At 40.7% G+C, this 18,850-nt stretch overlaps 1 protein-coding gene across 5 annotated transcripts in view; it reads left to right on the plus strand.

Annotated features, from left to right (window-relative positions):
• The window catches only part of LOC144511333 (F-actin-uncapping protein LRRC16A-like), a 380,857-nt gene that overhangs the window by 132,795 nt on the left and 229,212 nt on the right, over positions 1 to 18,850 (plus strand). For all 5 annotated transcript variants that reach the window (XM_078241629.1, XM_078241637.1, XM_078241604.1 and 2 more), the window contains 5 exons: positions 6,691 to 6,788; positions 10,445 to 10,515; positions 10,848 to 10,921; positions 15,320 to 15,395; positions 17,404 to 17,492. In XM_078241629.1, coding sequence (XP_078097755.1) covers positions 6,691 to 6,788; positions 10,445 to 10,515; positions 10,848 to 10,921; positions 15,320 to 15,395; positions 17,404 to 17,492 — 408 coding nt within the window. The remainder of the gene's footprint in view (positions 1 to 6,690; positions 6,789 to 10,444; positions 10,516 to 10,847; positions 10,922 to 15,319; positions 15,396 to 17,403; positions 17,493 to 18,850) is intronic.

Consider the following 18,850-nt stretch of genomic DNA (forward strand, 5'->3'; position numbering starts at 1 on the left):
CATGATTGTGTGACCAAATTCCCTTCCAACTCAATTTTCAAGTTTGCTGATGACACCACCATAGTTGATTAGATCTCAAACAATGATGAGACGGAGTACAGGAAAGAGATAGAGAATCTGCTGAACTGGTGCGACGACAATAATTTCTCCCTCAATGTCAGTAGAATGAAGGAGATAGTCATCAACTTCAGGAAGCGTAGAGGAGGACATGCCTTTGTCTACATCAATGGGGATGAAGTGGAAGTGGTCGAAACCTTCAAGCTTCTAGGTGTCCAGATCACCAACATCTTGGTCCGTCCACGCTGACGTTATAGTTAAAAAAAGCCCACCAGCACCTCTACGTTCTCAGGCGGCTAAGGAAATTTGGCACGTCAGATGCACCATTGAAAGCATCCTTTCCAGTTATATCACAGCTTGGTTTGGCTCCTTCTTTGCCCATGATTGCAAGAAACTACAAAGCCCAGTCCATCACACAAACCAGCTTCCCATCCATTGACTCTGTCTACACTTCCTGCTGCCTTGGAAAAGGCATAATCAAGGACCCACGCATTCCGGACATACTCTCTTACACCTTCTTCTGTGGGGGAAAAGGTACAAAAGTCTGAGGTCACGTACCAACCGACTCAAGACCAGCTTCTTTCCTGCTGCCATCAGTTTTTTGAATGAACCTACCTTGTATTAAGTTGATCTTTCTCTGCATCCTAACTATGACTGTAACACTACATCCTGCACCCTCTTCTTTCCTTCTCTATGAATGATATGCCTTGTCTGTATAGTGCGCAAGAAACAATGCTTTTCACTGTATACTAATACAAGGGACACTAATAAATCAAATCAAATAATATTCCTGTAACCATAGGACAAGTTGAGAAGCATACCAGAAATGATCCAGTACTGTCAGAAGTCATGGACATGATGCACTGTGACAAGACCTTGGGAACAAACCCTGAGTTAAAGCCATATTCCACCGAAGGGCAGGGCGTCTCCTCTGGAGAACGAGAGTCATCTTTCTACCATTATTAAGGAAACATGTATTAAGCCAATGATACAAAGGCTACCATGACATTGTAAGGATGAAGGAGATGGCCAGAAACTATTTTTGGTGGCCGGGGCTCAATGCCAAAATCGAGCAAAAAGTGGGAATGTGTTTGTCTTCTGCATAAGTACAGAACCTGCCACCATTAACTCCATTACACCCATGGGATTAGCCAGAAGAGGCCTTGTAAAGAGTATATATAGATTATGCTCGACTGTTCGGAAGGCGTATGTTTCTCATTCTGGTCGACACACACTCAAAATGGCCTGAAGTGCCATTATGAAGACAACACCCTCTGAGAGATCAATTGAAAGACTGGGTGAAATTTAAAGCAGATTTAGTTACCCGTGAGTGATAATGCAAGAATTTTGCAAGAATTCACAAATTATTTAAAAGAGAATGGGATTCACCACATCCGATCCATTCCTTATCATCCTGGCACAAATGGGCTGGCAGAGTATTTGTTGAAGGTAACTGGAGAGCAAGGTTCATTGTCGAGATAATTGAGCCAATTCCTGCTGACGTACAAGAATACTGCACATTTAACTGCGCAAGGTTCTCTGGTGATGCTCATGGTTAAACGTCAACTACGAACAGCGTTTGATTTGCTTAAACCACCCAAGGCAAAAAAGGTTGTTGAGAGAAAACAGCAAGATCAAGTTTTACAATGAGAGAACAAAATGTTGTATTTTTTGTCAGGGTCAAGAAATTCTAGCAAGGAACTATACCACAAGTGAAAAATGGACACTTGCCTCATCATAGCATGGAGAGAACAGGTCTCCTACACCATACAAACACGAGACTGGTTTCCTACACCGTACAAAAACGAGATGATGTAATATGGAGAAGATATGTGGATCAACCTTTGACAACAAAAACCTATCTGTGAGAGACAGAACTGACAGAATTCACATCAAGCTGTGCCAAGAGAATACCTGGACCTTCCTGAGCACCTAACACTACAGGAACCAATTGGGGAAGACAGTACCTCAGTTGAGAACGCTTCAACACCCCAGTCAACTTCAGAACACTACGTTGACTCTGATTAGGGCAACCACGGTCTTTAACCAAGTCAAAGACACCAGAGTTTGTAGTAAACACCAAAAAGCAGGTGCCTGAGGTTTGCTGACAACCACACAGAGAGCGGTGGCCTCAAATGTCTGACCTATTGACTTGTTGTCTATTAATTGTTCATATTGCTCATTTTGATTGTAAAGTTATACGGTTATTGGGATCAGGAACCTTTGATTTAAATAGGGAGGGAAACTGTTGTGTATTCATGTTATTTCTAGTGTTTCCTCACTAGCAGCTTTGCAGTGGAACAGGGGCACTTTAAGAGACCAGTCACATGACATCACTGATGACGTCGTTGGCCATCTGCATGGACAAACGGGCAGTTTATCTTAACAGCCTGTAGTGTTAACGTCCTTTTAGTAAAGCTCTTTGTTTGAACCTTTGAGGCCCATAACCTATCTTTTATAAAACTATCACAGCTATTTTCTTTTTATTTCCTTTTTCAGTTATCCTCTCATACTTTCTATATTCAATTTGGTTCACTATTAGTTTGCAATTCCCAGTCCCATGACATTAAGTAGCGGCTGTTTTAAGAAAATTTGATCTTGTTGATCTTCATTTGGTCTGGCATGATGAAAACTGTCCTTGTGCCAAGTGCTCAAATTGATTCTTGAAAAAAAAAAGACACAGTGGAACTTTTCTTTTTTAAATTGTCTATAATCATTTAGAATCCCATGCGTCTTTTATTAAAAATCAAAGGGGCATGCTGTGAATCATCTCCGAGATCACTGAAACCCGCCTGGGGATATGTATGAGCATCAAGTAGTGTCTTGCCAGTAGAACTAGCCCTAATTGGCATTCAGCAAAAAATATCACCCTGTTCTCATAAAACAATTTCTTATATTTTACTTCCCTCTGGTTGTTAGCTCTGAATTTTCTTTTGCTCTTATGCTTTAGAATCATTTTAGGCTAAGAAGGAGCAATTTAGCCCACTTCACTGATCTGGGTAAGATGCTTTTTCAGAGAGTTGGTGCAGACTCAATGGGTCGAATGGCCTCCTGCAGTGTAGGGAATCTATGGTTGTGTGTTCAAGCTCCAATTTGCAGACTAGAAAACCTAATCTAGACTGACACTCAAATCACAAAACAGATTATCTGATCATTTATTACACTGCTGTTAGTGAGATCTTGTTTGTGCAGGCGGTTTGCTATAATTCTGTGTGTTGCAACAGTAACTCCACTTCAAAAAGTAGTTAATTGGCTGTGAAGTACCAGAGCGAGTCCTGAGGACTTCAAAGTTGGTATATAAATGTAAGATTTCTTTTGCTTTCTCTCTCGTTTTATTTAGCCTGGTATCTGCCCTATGTGCAAACCCATAACTATGCTTGAAGTATCCAAATGACTGAGAAGCTCACATGATGGCAGTTGTTTAGTTCATCTGATATAGAGTGTGCATTCTATCATTATAGGCGTACACCATGCCAGAAGGTTTTGATAACAGGTCCAAGGCTTTTGAGCCTTCAAGAATGCAACAGAATCATATTCAAGCAGAGAACTAGCAAGTTTCAGTGTTTGGCCAGCCAGGGTCACCCTACTTATTAAGAGCATTACATTGTACAGTCATCTGGACTTCAGTGGGAGAGTTTGAAGTCACGTATCTTCCCAGGTCCCATTAGCCAACGTGCTGGTCAATTATCAACAGGGTCATAAAGGTACCTGGCGGAGGATAGCCCATGGGAATCAAAGAAGTTGGTGTACATTTCCATGTCACTGATTGCCAAGTGAAATTTACAACTCCCTGAAGATAAACAGACAGCAAAAGACATAACAAGCTGTGGCAAAGCTGATGACTATTCAATTGAACAGGGAGATTGTTGGCGTCTTTGGAAATGAGTGCATGGGAAATGTCTAAAATCTTTACCTTCAGCAGGTCATTATCTATCTGCAGCCTCCCACAGATGGTTTTGTTAAAGTGCTTGAAGAGTAAATGTCTTGGATCCTTTGGATAACTCAGTGGTAAATCTACCATCCTGTGTAATATTAAACTTTATGGATTATAAAAATAAATTTGGGCGCAAAATACTGCAGTTGCCGGAAATCTGAACACAAAATGTAAAATGCTCAGCAGGTCAGGCCGCATCTGTGCAAGACAGAAATTGAGTAAACATTTCAGGTTGATGACCTTTGAAGGTTGGTCTGAGAAAATGAAAGGGAGAAGAGTGGAAAAAGCAAAAGTAAAGATCTGTGATAAGAGTGGAAGACAACAGATTAAATGACAAAATAATTGGTGAACAGCTGTCATTCTTTGATTTGATTTACATGTATTAGTATACAGTGAAAAGTATTGTTTCTTGCACCTATACAGACAAAACATACCGTACAGAGGGAAGGAGAGAGTGCAGAATGTAGTGTTACAGTCATAGCTAGGGTATAGAGAAAGATCAACTTAATACGAAGTAGGTCTAGTCAAAATTCTGATGGCAACAGGGAAGAAACTGTTCTTGAATCGGTTGGTATGTGATCTCAAACTTTGGTATCTTTTTCCCGACAGAAGAAAGTACTGGAAAAGTATGTCCGGGGTGCATGTGGTCCTTGATTATGCTGGCTGCTTTTCTGAGGCAGCGGGAAATGTAGACAATGTAAATGGATGGGAGACTGTTTTGGGTGATGGACTGGGCTTCATTCACAACCCTTTGTAATTTCTTGCGGTCTTGGACAGAACAGGAGCCATATCAAGCTGTGATACAACTGAAAACAATGCTTTCTATGTTGCATCTGTAGAAGCTGGTGAGAGTTGTAGCAGACATGCCAAATTTCCTTAGTCTCTTGAGAAAGTAGAAGTGTTGGTGGGCTTTCGTAACTATAGTGTCTGCATGGAGGCACCAGGACAGGCTGTGGGTGATCTGGACACTTAAAAACATGAAGCTCTTGATCATTTCTACTTCATCCCCATTGATGTAGACAGGGGCATGCCCTCCACTACGCTTCCTGAAGTCGATGACAATCTCCTTCATTTTGTTGACATTGAGGGAGAGATTATTGTCATTGCACCAGTTCACCAGATTCGCCATCTCTTTCTTGCACTGTGTCTCGTCATTGTTTGAGGTCCAATCCACAATGGTGGTGTCATTAGCAAACTTAAAAATTGAGTTGGAGGGGAATTTGGCCATACAGTCAAAGGTATATAAGGAGTATAGTAAGGGGCTGAGAACACAGCCTTGCAGGGCACCAGTGTTGAGGATGATCGTGGACACCTTCTCTAGACACTTTTTTTTGTTTCTTGTCCCATTATCACTCCCTTTGATCTTGTATCGCAAACTCTTTTGTAATTTAATCTCTCCTTTCCACAGAATCACAAACTTTCCATTTTTGTTCTTTTTCCACCCATGTCTCTTCATCAGCTTATAATTTATCATGTTTCTAATTTCTCCTGTTCTGATAAAGGGTCAACCTGAAACAGTCGATGGATGCTGTCAGACCTTCTAAATGTTCTCCAAGATCTTCTGCTTTTATACCTGATTCAGACATCTGATTGAGTTTGCCATAGGCTGGTGACATTGTTACCACTTCTCTTGGAGTCAAATTGACCCCAAAGTAATACACCTCAAAGGGATAATCATTGTAAGTAGCCACCAAGCACATGTGGATTTTCATCCAAAATAAATGGACAGCAGATACAAAACCCCTTTCATGAGCAGCATGATGAGTATATAACTCATTGAACACATCCTCAGAACCAGTCTGTAATCACTGCTCTCTGAAATTATTCAATGGAATGGTTCAATTTTTTGGCAATGAGAGATTGTACAAGAATCAGCTATATGGACTGAATGTTCTCAATCTTCTGCACTTATGATGGTATCGAATGGTGGCTTCACTAGTTGGAGGTGCAGAGCTTTAACAGGAACTGCTTGCACCTGCTTCTTGGTCTCATTCGGGTAAAGATCTATCTTGAGGAAAAACCCAATCTGAATTGGGTTTTTCCTCAAGAACTTTTATTTGCTATTCCAAGAAGAGCTGTTTTATCTTCCAATATTTTTCAACAATTCTGTTTCTGTATGCTATGTAAAATCTATAAATCCATGACTTCCACAGCATGCAACTTCATATTCCGATGCAGAAGGAGTGGCTAAAATTTGCAAATGACGTAAACCATGTTATCGACAATAAAATGGGCAATAATAATTTCTTTATTTTGTGGAAGTTATGACTCCCAGAAACAGGTGGGCTATGGTCTGAAAAGAGGTTAAAATGCCAAAAATCTGAACCAGGAGTTAAATCCAACCATTTCTATTTTTTTTAGAGGCGGGACAAGGTACGGGTAACTAATCTGCTCTCGAGAATCAAATTGGCAACTTAAATATTACAATAAGGCCACCTGCCTTCATTTCTACAAACATTCTATTTTAACTCATTTTGGTAATGTAAACACTACAGCTACAAGGAGGCAAGATTGCCTTTTGAGCATTGCTTGTGGGGCACTGTGTGCAGGAGTCTTTCTTCTGAACACAACAGGCTACCAGTGAACCACAACCTCCCCTGGTGCTCTGCTCCCTCCCTCCCAGCAATTAATCTGCTCCTGACCATCAGCACCATCAAACATTCTGAATAATATGGTTTTTTTTCAAATCTATGTAACAGGAGGGTAATGAAAAAGGTGACAATGGAACCGTCAGATCGACTGTCATCTCTGCAGGCATTGTGGGATAGCCAGAACATTGCAGAGCCAGGGCCTTGTGGTAAGTAAAACTAAATGTGAATTGCTTTGAGAATTGAAATGGAAAAGCAAAATCACAGGCAGTTTAGTAACTGTTTATTTGCATGGCCGTTCTCAGATCCATATATCAGGAAGTATTATTATTGAAATGCATATATTTAAAAATGGTGATCACTTATTATGGGGTGTGTCTTAAAATCCACTAAATTTCAACTAAATCTGGGTTTCAAACCACATTCTTCAAGTGTTGACAACTATTTAAACCCTTCTGTAAAATATGTATACAGGAGTTGGAAAGTCATTTTTACTGCACTTTCTACTTCTCTGGCTTTTCAATAGCCTTTCCACTTGTTTGTAGATATTTCAAGTTTGTTGCTTTTTATTGTGAAATGGTAAGTAAGCACGGGAATCTTGAGAGGATTTGCAAAGTCTTTTTTTTCACATTCCTGTTTCTTTTTGCCAATGTTAAGGTGCTCTTTAATGATGTGTCATAATTTGATAGGCTTTGAGTAACATTCAGATTTCTTGTAACGTCAAGGTGGTAATGTTCCATAACGAACTGCTACTCTTTTTGGCAATTGCTTCTAACTCGATAGGTATTTGGATACAGTAATCTAACTAGGTGCTTTATATATTAATATACAATGGTAATAGGACGTCAACCAGGAACATTTTGCTGACACAATGGACAGTTTTACTTTGTAATATTGAAATAGAATCACTTGTTTGAGATTGATTCCTCAGTAAAGGTAAAAACCTTTGGAAAAAAAGAATGTTATTCAACTTTTCCAGGTCTCCTGACGAAGAAAGTCCCACACACACAGCGCTGTTTTATAGAATTATTATTCTCCACCTGAGAATTATCTGAGCAGAAGTGATCATTCCCTTCTTGCTCCTGTATGTGTGCCCAAATGAGGCACACGTCCCCAAGGCATCACCCAGTCTCTGCTCTGTACAGGGTGGGGCTGTTACTGAACATACACACAAGTGAGAAGGATTATATGAGTAACACTACTTAAATGATATAACAATGCTTTTATTAAACCATAGTGAAACTTAGTGGCAGCTGAGCAGTTTATTGGTTTTTAACCATGCCAGAACATGGCTAAATTTGGGTCAAGATGATAATGAGTAAGGATTCTTGCCACACTAATTTTTTGCTGTTACGATTATTGTACTATATCTCTACATTGGCTGGTATTATTTTTGATATGGATTATGCATATTGTAGTATATTGCATCATCTGAGCAGCTGTCCCCTCTGTTCAGGAGATGTAGATAAAGATAGTTCTATTCTGGCTGCTTTCTGCGGGTCCACATGTGAATCTTTTCTCAGTGCAATAGAAAAGCAAACATGGGACAGAAGGTTGAGATGGAGTTTTCTTTTATATTTAATTTGAGAAATGAAGGACTGAAGAACATTGTGGCACATTTTTGAAACTCCTAATGTTGATTTTGAGGATGTTTGAGCAATTTGAAAGATTACACACACTATATTCAGGAACACAGTGAGTTAACACTGTGGGGGAAAAAATGGCACTATAGACATATTTGGACACAATGGGGAAATTAAGCCCCAACAAACAGGACAGTATAACTATGAATGAATGCTTCATATTTGGCTGAAAGCGAATAAAAGGAGATAAGGGCAAAGTAAGTTTTTTCTTCACCATGATGGGACCAGATGCTTTTGACATAGTTTTTAATCAGCATTGTCTGGGAGACCCCAGTTCAAAGCAGTAAGTAAAGATCTGAATAGATTACAAAGTTGGGGCAAAGGGCCTGTTTCCATGCTGTAAACCTCTAGGGCCAATTAAGAAGGTGAAGAGCAGTGAATGGGCCACACCCATTGTGGTGGTTCAAAAAGCAGATGGGTACATTCTAATTTGTGGAGATTCTGGTAAATAGGGTGATTGAGAAGGATACAGTGATGATTTTGTTTCTACTTCAGTCAGTGGAAATGTGTTCTGTAAGATAGATTTATCAGAAGCATATTTATACTGTAATTGAAATAAATTGACGAGCAAGGAACTGCTTACCATTCATATAGACAAGGATTGTACCAGCATGAAAGGTCACCATTTGGGGTGTCTACTGCCCCTGAGGTGTCCCAGAACATCATGAATCAGTACTAACTGGGAAAAGAGGAGTGTACTGCTGCTTAGATGGCATTCTAATTAGCAGTAAGGCAGAGAAAGAGATCATTATAAGGTTGAACAAAGTCCTGGAGTGACTTTAAGGGTATGGCATCAAGCTAAAATGAACAAGTGTTGCTTTACGGGGTGTCAATTGTAACATACCTGGGCCACCAAAAAAATAGTGAAGATATCCACCCAACACGAGAAGGTTGAGGGGACTTTGAAAGCAAAACGACGAGCAAACAAAGGACTTAGAATAATACACTCCTATGAATATTTTAAGTTTATCCCTGAATTAGCTAATACACCCACTCCTCTGTGTCATGCTCATAGATGGAATAGCTTCGATACTGTGGAGTGTCAGAAAGCATTTGAAGAAGTAAAGAAGGCACTGACTAGTTTTGACCCATTGTGATCATGTTAAAAACCTGGATTTCGTGTGCGATACCTCACCACGGGGGCTACGTGCAGTGTTACATCACATAATCGAAAATTGTGTGGAGAAGCTAGTAGCGTGTGCTTTATGTATTTTAATGAAGTCAAAGTTTCACAAATGCTTGTGCGGTAGGAAGTTCACGATATTAACTGACCACAAAGCCCTGATGACCGTATTCTCGCACCAGCACAGTTTCAGAGATGGGTGTTGATCTTGAAGGCTCACGAGTGCAATAAAAATTGTTGTCAGTTAGCAGCAGGTCATGCTAATGTGGACAATCTTTTGAGTTATCCTTTGAAGAGGGATTTGTTTCTAGCCACTGAGTTACTTTACATACAGAAGTGACATGCCAGTGTCTTCCAGAGAAATTAGTGAAAAAACTCAGAAGGATGTGGTGCTTTAAGTGCTTAATTATGTCATGGATGGCTGAGCTAAAGAGTGTGATGATGAGAGATTGCAGGAGTAGGAATCAACTGAGTGTAGATCAAGTCTGTCTTGTTTAAGAGTCATTATTCGGCCAAAGTTGAGAGATATTTAGAGGCACTTGTAAAATGATGATTTTTTTTGTTAAATATATACTGGAGTTAAGAAAAACTATTTGGTACTATTGATGATGTATGTTTTGGATTTGAGTCCAGTGAATACAAATAAGCACCCCAACTTATTAAATTTCTGGTATTGTTGATGTTGATTTAGTCACGTTGTATCTGGAAATTATGTACAAGTACCATTTTACATTTTAACAGATAACTTGTTTTTTAGTGGGGAGGGAGTGCAGTACATTAGAAGAATTTTTGGAATTAGAATTTTGTTATGTTGCCCTCTCTGTTGGGGAGGTGTAAATAAATTTAGTTTCGGTAATGGCTGTCTGCTGTGGGTCCATGTGTTAATCTTAGTGCAGTTCACAATGTGCTAAACTTAGTGCACGCAACATAAATGAATACAATACAAGCTATCACAGTATAAGCAGCTTTGTCATGCAGGTATGAAAGTCAGAAATTTTCTCACCTAATCTTAATTTTAATTGAATTAATCCTTTCTGCATTAATTTATACAGATTTAGAACTTTGTGCAACTTTCTTGTCATTTCCTTTATGATTCCAGGTGGTTTCTCTCAGATGTATGCGTGTGTTTGTGACTGGCTTGGATTGCCATATAGGGAGGAAGTGCAATGGGTAAGAACACTCAACAAAATGCTTCAAAAAGTTGCAATTGCATTATTGCAGGAGATAGGACATGTGCAAATAGAAAAATGTTTTGTGAATCCGTTTTTTTCCTGTACTTTCTGAGTTTGCAGCTAAGAAGCTGTAAGAATGATTCACCATCATTAGCATTCCTTTGTGCCCAGAAATTATTGACAAAACGAGAAGCAAGCCCTAAACTGAAAATAACTTCTCTGGATTTTTAATTTTTCTTTAAACCAACCAGTGTAAAGTAATTTTCAGCTAGGCACAGATCAGATTACAAATCTACTTTCCCTCTTAATCAAATCTTTGGTATTTTTAAGGATGTGGATACAATTTATCTTACGCAAGATACCAGGGAACTGAACTTGCAAGACTTCAGCCACCTTGACCACAGGTAAGATTTGTGCTTGATGTTGTTCTGTTCATCCAGCTTTGCAAATGCGATCTCATTAGTGAATTAAAGCTTTTTGTGAAGCTGTTAAGCCAGTGTTGCTGTAACTGGAAGACTACCAGTTTGGCGTGTGGATTGCCAGCTTATTTTTATGCACATGCAATCACAATGAATCAAAACATGGGGGAAATTACTTATTCATGAGTTGTTTATTTCTAATAATTGGCATGTTTTACCTCATGGATTTTATTTTGAAGGGAATCATTTAAGTGCACTTGCATAATCATTTTCAAAATGAATGAAGTTGCCGGGCAGTATCCCCCATCGTGAGTTTGGTGGGGGGTGCGGTCATTTAATCGAGTGGAAGGGTGGGGAATCTGTCACCTTAATCTTCTGTCCCAATGAATTCCATGACAGGAAAGGTCAGTTAATGCCCACTTAAGGAACCTCATCTTGCCTCGCTGGTATTCATCCAGCGACAGACTCAGGACTCGCCCTGCAGGGCACCTGAAAAGCAAACCCTGTCGGGATTCCTTGTGGGCACTGGGCTGTGGTTCTTCATTGGACTCTGCATCTGGAAGGGAGTTGTTGGGGGGGGAGGGGGTGGTGCTGCTGAAAACCACCCATTGCCTTTCTTCCAGACCCCCACCCTGCAATCCCCCTCCCTCCATCATCCACCTGTGGCCTAGGTCCCTTGGCAATTCTGGGTCATGTGTGGATGAATTACTGACTGCAGCCACTGCCATTCCAGTGATGCTGCTGAACAATGAAGAGCTTCTGGACTCTTGTTTCTCAGCAGGCTGGACTTGCACCTCCAGTGTCATTGATTCCGGAGGAAGGTTTGCCATTGCCCAGTGCCTGATTGACAGGCGAGACCCTCGTCACCTTGTCATAGTGCGGTTAACGCAGGACTAGACAGGGTAGATGCAGGGAGGATATTCCCGATGGTGGGGGTTTCCAGATCCAGAGGTCACAGTCTGAGGATTCAGGGTAGACCATTTAGGATGGAGGTGAGGAGACATTTCTTCACCCAAAGAGTGGTGGACCTGTGGAATTCATTACCACAGGAAGTAGTTGATGCCATAACATTGAATGTATTCAAGAGGTGGTTAGATACAGCACTTGGGGCGAATGGGATCAAAGGTTATGGGGAAAAAGCAGGATTAGGCTACTAAGTTGGGACGATCAGCTACGATCGTGATGAATGGCGGAGCCGGCTCGAAGGGCCAAATGGCCTCCTCCTGCTCCTATCTCCTATGTTTCTATATTACTTGTAATGCAATTATGATGAATGTATATTTGCATCTGTTTTGGTGTCAGTATTAAATATGCTGTTGAGTCACAGATACATTGAAACTAGCTTGAAGTGTGTTTGTGTGGGTTGTGCACCTACCCGATCTACAGATAAAATCAATGGTTGCTGCTTCGGTTGTGCATTTTGAATGCTGTTGAAGATGTGCTTTCACAACCAAGAGTTTGCAGTGATTAATGCCCTACAGGGTTGCATAAGTCTTCCCTGGAAGATTATTTACAATAATGCATCTTTTCTGCACTGAAATTCATTGGGGACGATTCTCCCCAAAAAATTCCAAGTGTTGAATTTGCGTAAAAACTGGACTAAATCCCGTGGTTTTATCAGTGGGATTTTCAAAATGAATCTCCCACACTCTGCTGATTCTCTTTGCTCTCAGCTCTGATGAAAGGTTATCTAAACTCGAAACGTTGGCTCTATCCTCTCCCCACAGATGCTGTCAGACCTGCTGAGATTTTCCATCATTTTCTGTTTTTGTTTCAGAAGGTGCTGAGTCTGATTCCTGGTGTGTACTGAGATGCATATTTAGTGACCCAAGATAAAAGTGCTGGTGTGGACTTTAGTTGAGAACAGAATTGAGCTTTGCTCTCATAGTCCAGAAACCAGGCAGCGCTCATCATCTAAACTCGTGAATCACGCAACAATTCAGTGGGTGGGGCTTGTTCCCGCTGGAGAGGCCAGCAGCATAGCGCTGAGTGGGCCACTGCGCATGCCCTGACCTGTCAGTGTCAAGATTGGCACATGTGCAGTAGCCCCACACTGCTGGCCTCCCAATCGCTGGCCAGCCCCGTGACCCTGCAACGCTGCCCCTCCGAGCCCCCCACAGCCCGAGCACTGGCCCCGCAAGCATGTCCGGGCCAGCCTCGAACCCCCCCTCCGCCCCCTCGCACTCCTCCGGCAAGTGACAGGGAAGTCCGAATCCTGCTTGTGGACGGACCACAGGTGTTCAGCAAAGCAGTCACCCAGTCTGTGTTTATAAGGTTTATTTATTAGTCACAAGTAGGTTTACATTAACACTGCAATGAAGTTACTGTGAAAATCCCCTAGTCGCCACACTCCGGCGCCTGTTCGGGTACACTGAGGGGGAATTTAGCACAACCAATGCACCTAAACAGCACATCTTTGGACTGTGGGAGGAAACCAGAGCACCCGGAGGAAACCCACGCAGACACGGGGAGGACGTGCAAACTCCACACAGACAGTGACCCAAGCGGGGAATCGAACCCGGGTCCCTGGTGCTGTGAGGCAGCAGTGCTAACCACTGTGCCACCATGCCGCCCATTTGGTCTCTCCAATGTAGAGTAGACTGCATTGGGAGCAGCGAAAACAATAGACCAGATTGAAGGAGGTGCACCTTCCTGTTGTTTGCCACTTTTAACACACCATCCTGCTCTCCTGCCCACATGTCCGTCCTTGGTCTTTTGCAATGTTGTACCGAACCCCAAGACAAACTGGAGGAACAGCACCTCATCTTCCAATTGGGCACTTTACACCTTCCGGACTGAACATTGAGTTCAACAACTTCAGAGCATGAACTCTCTCCTCCGCCTTCACCCAATTTGCATTTATTTTATTCCATTTCGCTTCATCCTATTCATCCATTTTATCATCCTTCTTTCTCACTTCCATTGTTCCATTCTTGCCCCCCCCCCCCCACCACCACCCTTTTCAGGGCAACTGCCATAATCTCCAGTCAGTCCCTTAACCATCTGTACCTCTGTTCTGCCATTCACGCATTCTGATCACTTAATGGACACTTTTAGTATCTTCTCCGCCTTCTGTATCCTCATTTACACTCCCTTTGTCCCATTCCAACCGCCCTACCACCCTCATAGTATAAATCTCTGCTAATTCTCTTTGCTCTCAGCTCTGACGAAAGGTCATCTAAACTCGAAACGTTGGCTCTATCCTCTCCCCACAGATGCTGTCAGACCTGCTGAGATTTTCCAGCATTTTCTGTTTTTGTTTCAGAAGGTGCTAAGCCTGATTCCTGGTGTGTACTGAGATACATATTTAGTGACCCAAGATAATAATGCTGGTGTGGACTTTAGTTGAGAGCAGAATTGAGCTTTGCTCTCATAGTCCAGAAACCAGGCAGTGCTGACCATCTAAACTCATATGTAAAGAATGACTACTTGGATGAACTTTGCCTTGTTCATTATGGTTTCACAGACGCCTAAAGATTAGGGGGAAATATAGGCTGAGAAACTAAAAAAAAATCCTGTAAATTATTCAACATGGTGGCACAGTGGTTAGCACTGCTGCTTCACAGTGCCAGGGACCTGGGTTCAATTACCGACTTGGGTCAGTCTGTGTGGAGTTTGCACATTCTCCTTGTGTCTGCGTGGATTTCATCTGGGTGCTCTGGTTTCCTCCCACAGTCCAAAGATGTGCGAGTTAGGTTGATTGGCCACACTAAATTGACGCTTAGTGTCAGGGGGACTAGCCAGATAAATACATGGGGCTATAGGGATAAGGGCTGGGTGGGATTGTGGTCGGTACAGACTCGATGGACCGAATGGCCCCTTCTGAACTGTAGGGTTTCTGTGTATTCCTTTATTATATTTTGGGATGATATTTTGACTCATGGAGTATTTGCCATAGGCTACGCAGAAGGAAAATGTCCTAGTGTTTTATTGATTTGATTCATTTTTAAGTAATTCAATTCTGCCCATACTGTAATCTTTATTAAGATTTATAATGTGTCTGCTCAGGTAAATTGAATGACCAAGAGGAGGGAGGTGAAACAAAGAGAAACAAATAAATTGCTGGCATGGTTTTCTTGAATCCGCTCCGTTTTATTGATGTTTTAAAAAAACATAGTTTAAGATATTGAGTCTTGCAATTATGTAGAACTTAATCATATGAAAATTGCTTTCAATAAGTGTTATGTAAATAAAACTCAAACACTGCACGGGGATAAGCATCAGCATGACTAATAACTAGTAATGGTATCAGTCGGATGCACAAAAATAGCGATCAGCACTATTCATCCTATGCGTGAAATTTATTTGCCTGCATTATTATAGTGCAAATTAACGAGGCAAATATCACTGTTAAATAATCAAACTTCCTTCACCTTTTATTAGAGACTTAATACCAATTGTTGCTGCGCTGGAGTACAACCAGTGGTTCACAAAGCTCTCCTCTAAGGATCTTAAACTGGTAAGTAAATACTGGACTCGAATTGAGTGAATGACATGCTCTAACTATTCTGGTTTTTTTCCCCCATTAATTACAGAGGTAACTATTCATACGTCTTGTATTTAATTAAACCTCAGGTGCAATGTCAGATGAGGGATCAAGCCAAAGCCTGTCTGCTCCTTCAGATGGATATAAAACATTATTTGGCAACATTCAAAAATTTCTCCTGGTATTCTGACCAATATTTATCCCTCAAATAGGATCACTTAAACAGATTATCCAATCATTTATCTAATTGCTGTTTGCGGTGCCTTGCTGCTAATTATATATTTGACAGACTATTTCAATTTCATGTCTTAGGGCTGAGTCACAAAACATTTCCTGATTCATTTGCAAAATCACGCATATTTGAGGCTACAATTATTTCATAATTCTGATGTTTGGCAGTCTTTTAAAAGATTTAAAATTAATTGATACTTGTAGTTGGACAGAGGAGGAAGCAACTTTATCACTTTATTGATGATTTTTGGTTTAAATGTGGTGTCAATTTATGTTCAACAAATTGTTCAGAATACATCATAAACATCAGTCACAAGTTTGTTGAACATTTGATTAAATATGAAGAGTGGACTACTTATCATTAGACTCTGAATCTTAGAGGAGTTGGAAGGTTGTACCTGCTTACAATGGTAAGCCATAACAATCACACATTCTTTCATACAATGGTTTTCATCTCGTGCGATGCTCTCACTGCCGAGGCACATGGCTGGTCCTGCTGTAGCGAGGCAGTTTGTGATGTGCCCCAAATTCCTCAATTGGAAATCAAACTGAAGAGAGAGAAACAAATGTAAGAAGAGGGAAACACAATGTGGAGAGGCAAAACCGGATTCTCTGGCCTTCCAGCTACATGTTTCTTGGCAGTGGAAGGCAGCACACTGTTTGCTGGTGATGGGATTCTCTGGTCCCTCTGCTGTCAATGGGATTTCCCATTGTGGGGGGGTGGGGGAGGCACTGCTGATGGGATCAGAGAACCCAACAGCCGACGAATGGCTGGTGAATCCCATCCATTATTTTGCAGATTTACTGGTCCCGGTATTAATAGCTAGTGCCAAACAAGTAGTGTGACATTTTTATTTTGTTGAGAACCGTCATCAAAAAATGTGAAATGGTGGAGCATTGCTAGGAATATCTGTAAACTTTTTAAACCGAACAGAAGAATAAAAAGATAAAGTTTTATGAGTAAATCAAGCTACGTTGGACCATCGAGTAAAATTTGCATTGTAAGGCCCATGGCACGGAGGATTATGCACCAACTGAAGAACTTTGAGTGTGTAATTCAGTCCGCCTTGATTCATAGTGCCTCCTAGTTTCTTATCATTGGGATAACTTAGGCTAAAGTTCATCGTTTTACTGATATTTTTAAAATGATTGAGCTCATTAGAATTGTAGTGGTATGACTTTGTTAATACTCTCTTGAGAAATCTACTGGCACTTCAATTTTCTCAGAAAAATGATGTAACATGGTTTCTGAAAATTAGACAATAATTATCAACATATGAATATTGAAGATGATGGATTAAAGGTAACCTGGATATTGGGGATGATGGATTAAGGGTAACCTGGACTGTTGATTTTTAAAATTAATATGTTTGGAATGTACCTTTCTTAATTTGTATACATTTGTTCCCCTATTCATTAGTTCCTTTGTATTCCTTCTGTAGTCAGTTTTATAAGGGTTAAGCAATAGGCTTTCCATGACTGTCAATCCAGCTATATGGTTAGACAATGGAAAATATGTTTTGGTAATGTTTCATAGTTGGCTGTTCCAACTTTTTGCTTTCCACTCCTTGGAGCCCAGAATTGTCAGAATTGCCAAGTATTGAAAAGAAATGCAAACTGGATTTAAAATCAAGTTGTCAGCCCTTGGGATTGAGCATTTTCAGACAGATTTAGGGCCTGCTTTGTAATTCCTTGGCTTTATCTTTCTGTATTTTTAACAATAGACAGATTTCATTTTCTAATTCTTTAGTCCACAGATGTTTGTGAGCAAATTCTACGCGTTGTTGGGAGATCCACACGTTTAGAAGAGCTGATGCTAGAAAATGGAGGGCTCCGAACGTAAGTATGTTTAACTGTTCATTATTTCAGTAGAATAATGTAGGTAAAGACTCCTGAAATTGTATTTGAGTTTCTCATAAAGAACTGCACAATAAATTTCCTATAAATAGCTGCACAACTCTTAAGTACAGTTTAAGTAGTACAGTTTGAACTTTCAATATTCTAGGGCATTGCATTGTGTATTCAAGCAATTACAACTGCGAGGCGATTTTTTTCTGTATTTATCTTTGAAGTGGTATAATAATCACATTATGCATGGTTATTTTAAACTGTTTGATACAGATTTATGCACTTTCCAACTCTAGTATTGAGCCATGCAGGAAATATTGTGCGACCAGACCACTTTCTCGATGGGTTGGATTTCAAATTTACAATGACATGAATGAAAATTGTTCCTTCCAGTAATTGTATTTTGAGGAAGAATGAATTTGAACGAGCCTGTCTCTACCATGAAAAATGTTTATTTCCAAACAGCGAAGTGAAGTCACAGACTCAATCCCCCAGTTCCTCCCAGACACCCTGGTTTATAGACCCTTGCAGTGATTCCCATACTCCTTATCCAAATGGGACAGTGCGTGTAATTACCAATTTAAAGCACGCATTTCATTGCAGCATGAATTCAATAATAACAGATTCTCATTTTTAAAAAAGCAACAGTGACATGTGCATTTCCATTCCGGAAGATGGAAAATACATCTCCCATTTTCAAAGAAAAACTTACATCATGAATCGTCCTTCTTCCAATACCCCAGCATTCCTTTAGGTGAAGCAGGCTGATAACTAATGGCTTAGATCAGCCGAGTGGAGCTTCGAGGTTTCCTCTCTCCACCATTTGTTTAAGACTTGCAATATCAATTCATCATCTTTTTTCATTCACATTCTTTGTGAAGTGTACATTATACCAAAGGGATTAATTGTCCATGCAGCACTGTACTGGGACGGTCACTTTAACATTTCCCCCATTTAATATTTCCCTTAACATTTCAGATAAAAATAATGCCATGTCAACTGCCTCTACTAATACGAGTTTCTCTGCAGCCAAGGTGATCTTTACTACTCAACTTGGTTTCCCAAGCCAGGGGACAGCACTTCCCCCATTTTTTCTCACAAAGAACATTGGGTGGAATTTTCTCAAAAAAGGCAGGTGGGGGTGATCTTGCCTTCTCTCCTGCTGGTTGATGGGTGGGGTGAGCCGGTAAGATTGAGAGACAGGTGAAAATTCGGGTTCACGCATCATTTCTTGCCTATCGTGATCTTACCAAGCCTGGATATCCAGCAAGATCAGCCTCGCACCCGAAAAAGATGACCTACGAACTAAATGGGATCGATTAAGAATAGATTGAGCACTTAGAAGGCAT

This window comes from Mustelus asterias, chromosome 2 (assembly GCF_964213995.1).
Source record: "Mustelus asterias chromosome 2, sMusAst1.hap1.1, whole genome shotgun sequence".
NCBI classification, from domain to species: domain Eukaryota; kingdom Metazoa; phylum Chordata; class Chondrichthyes; order Carcharhiniformes; family Triakidae; genus Mustelus; species Mustelus asterias.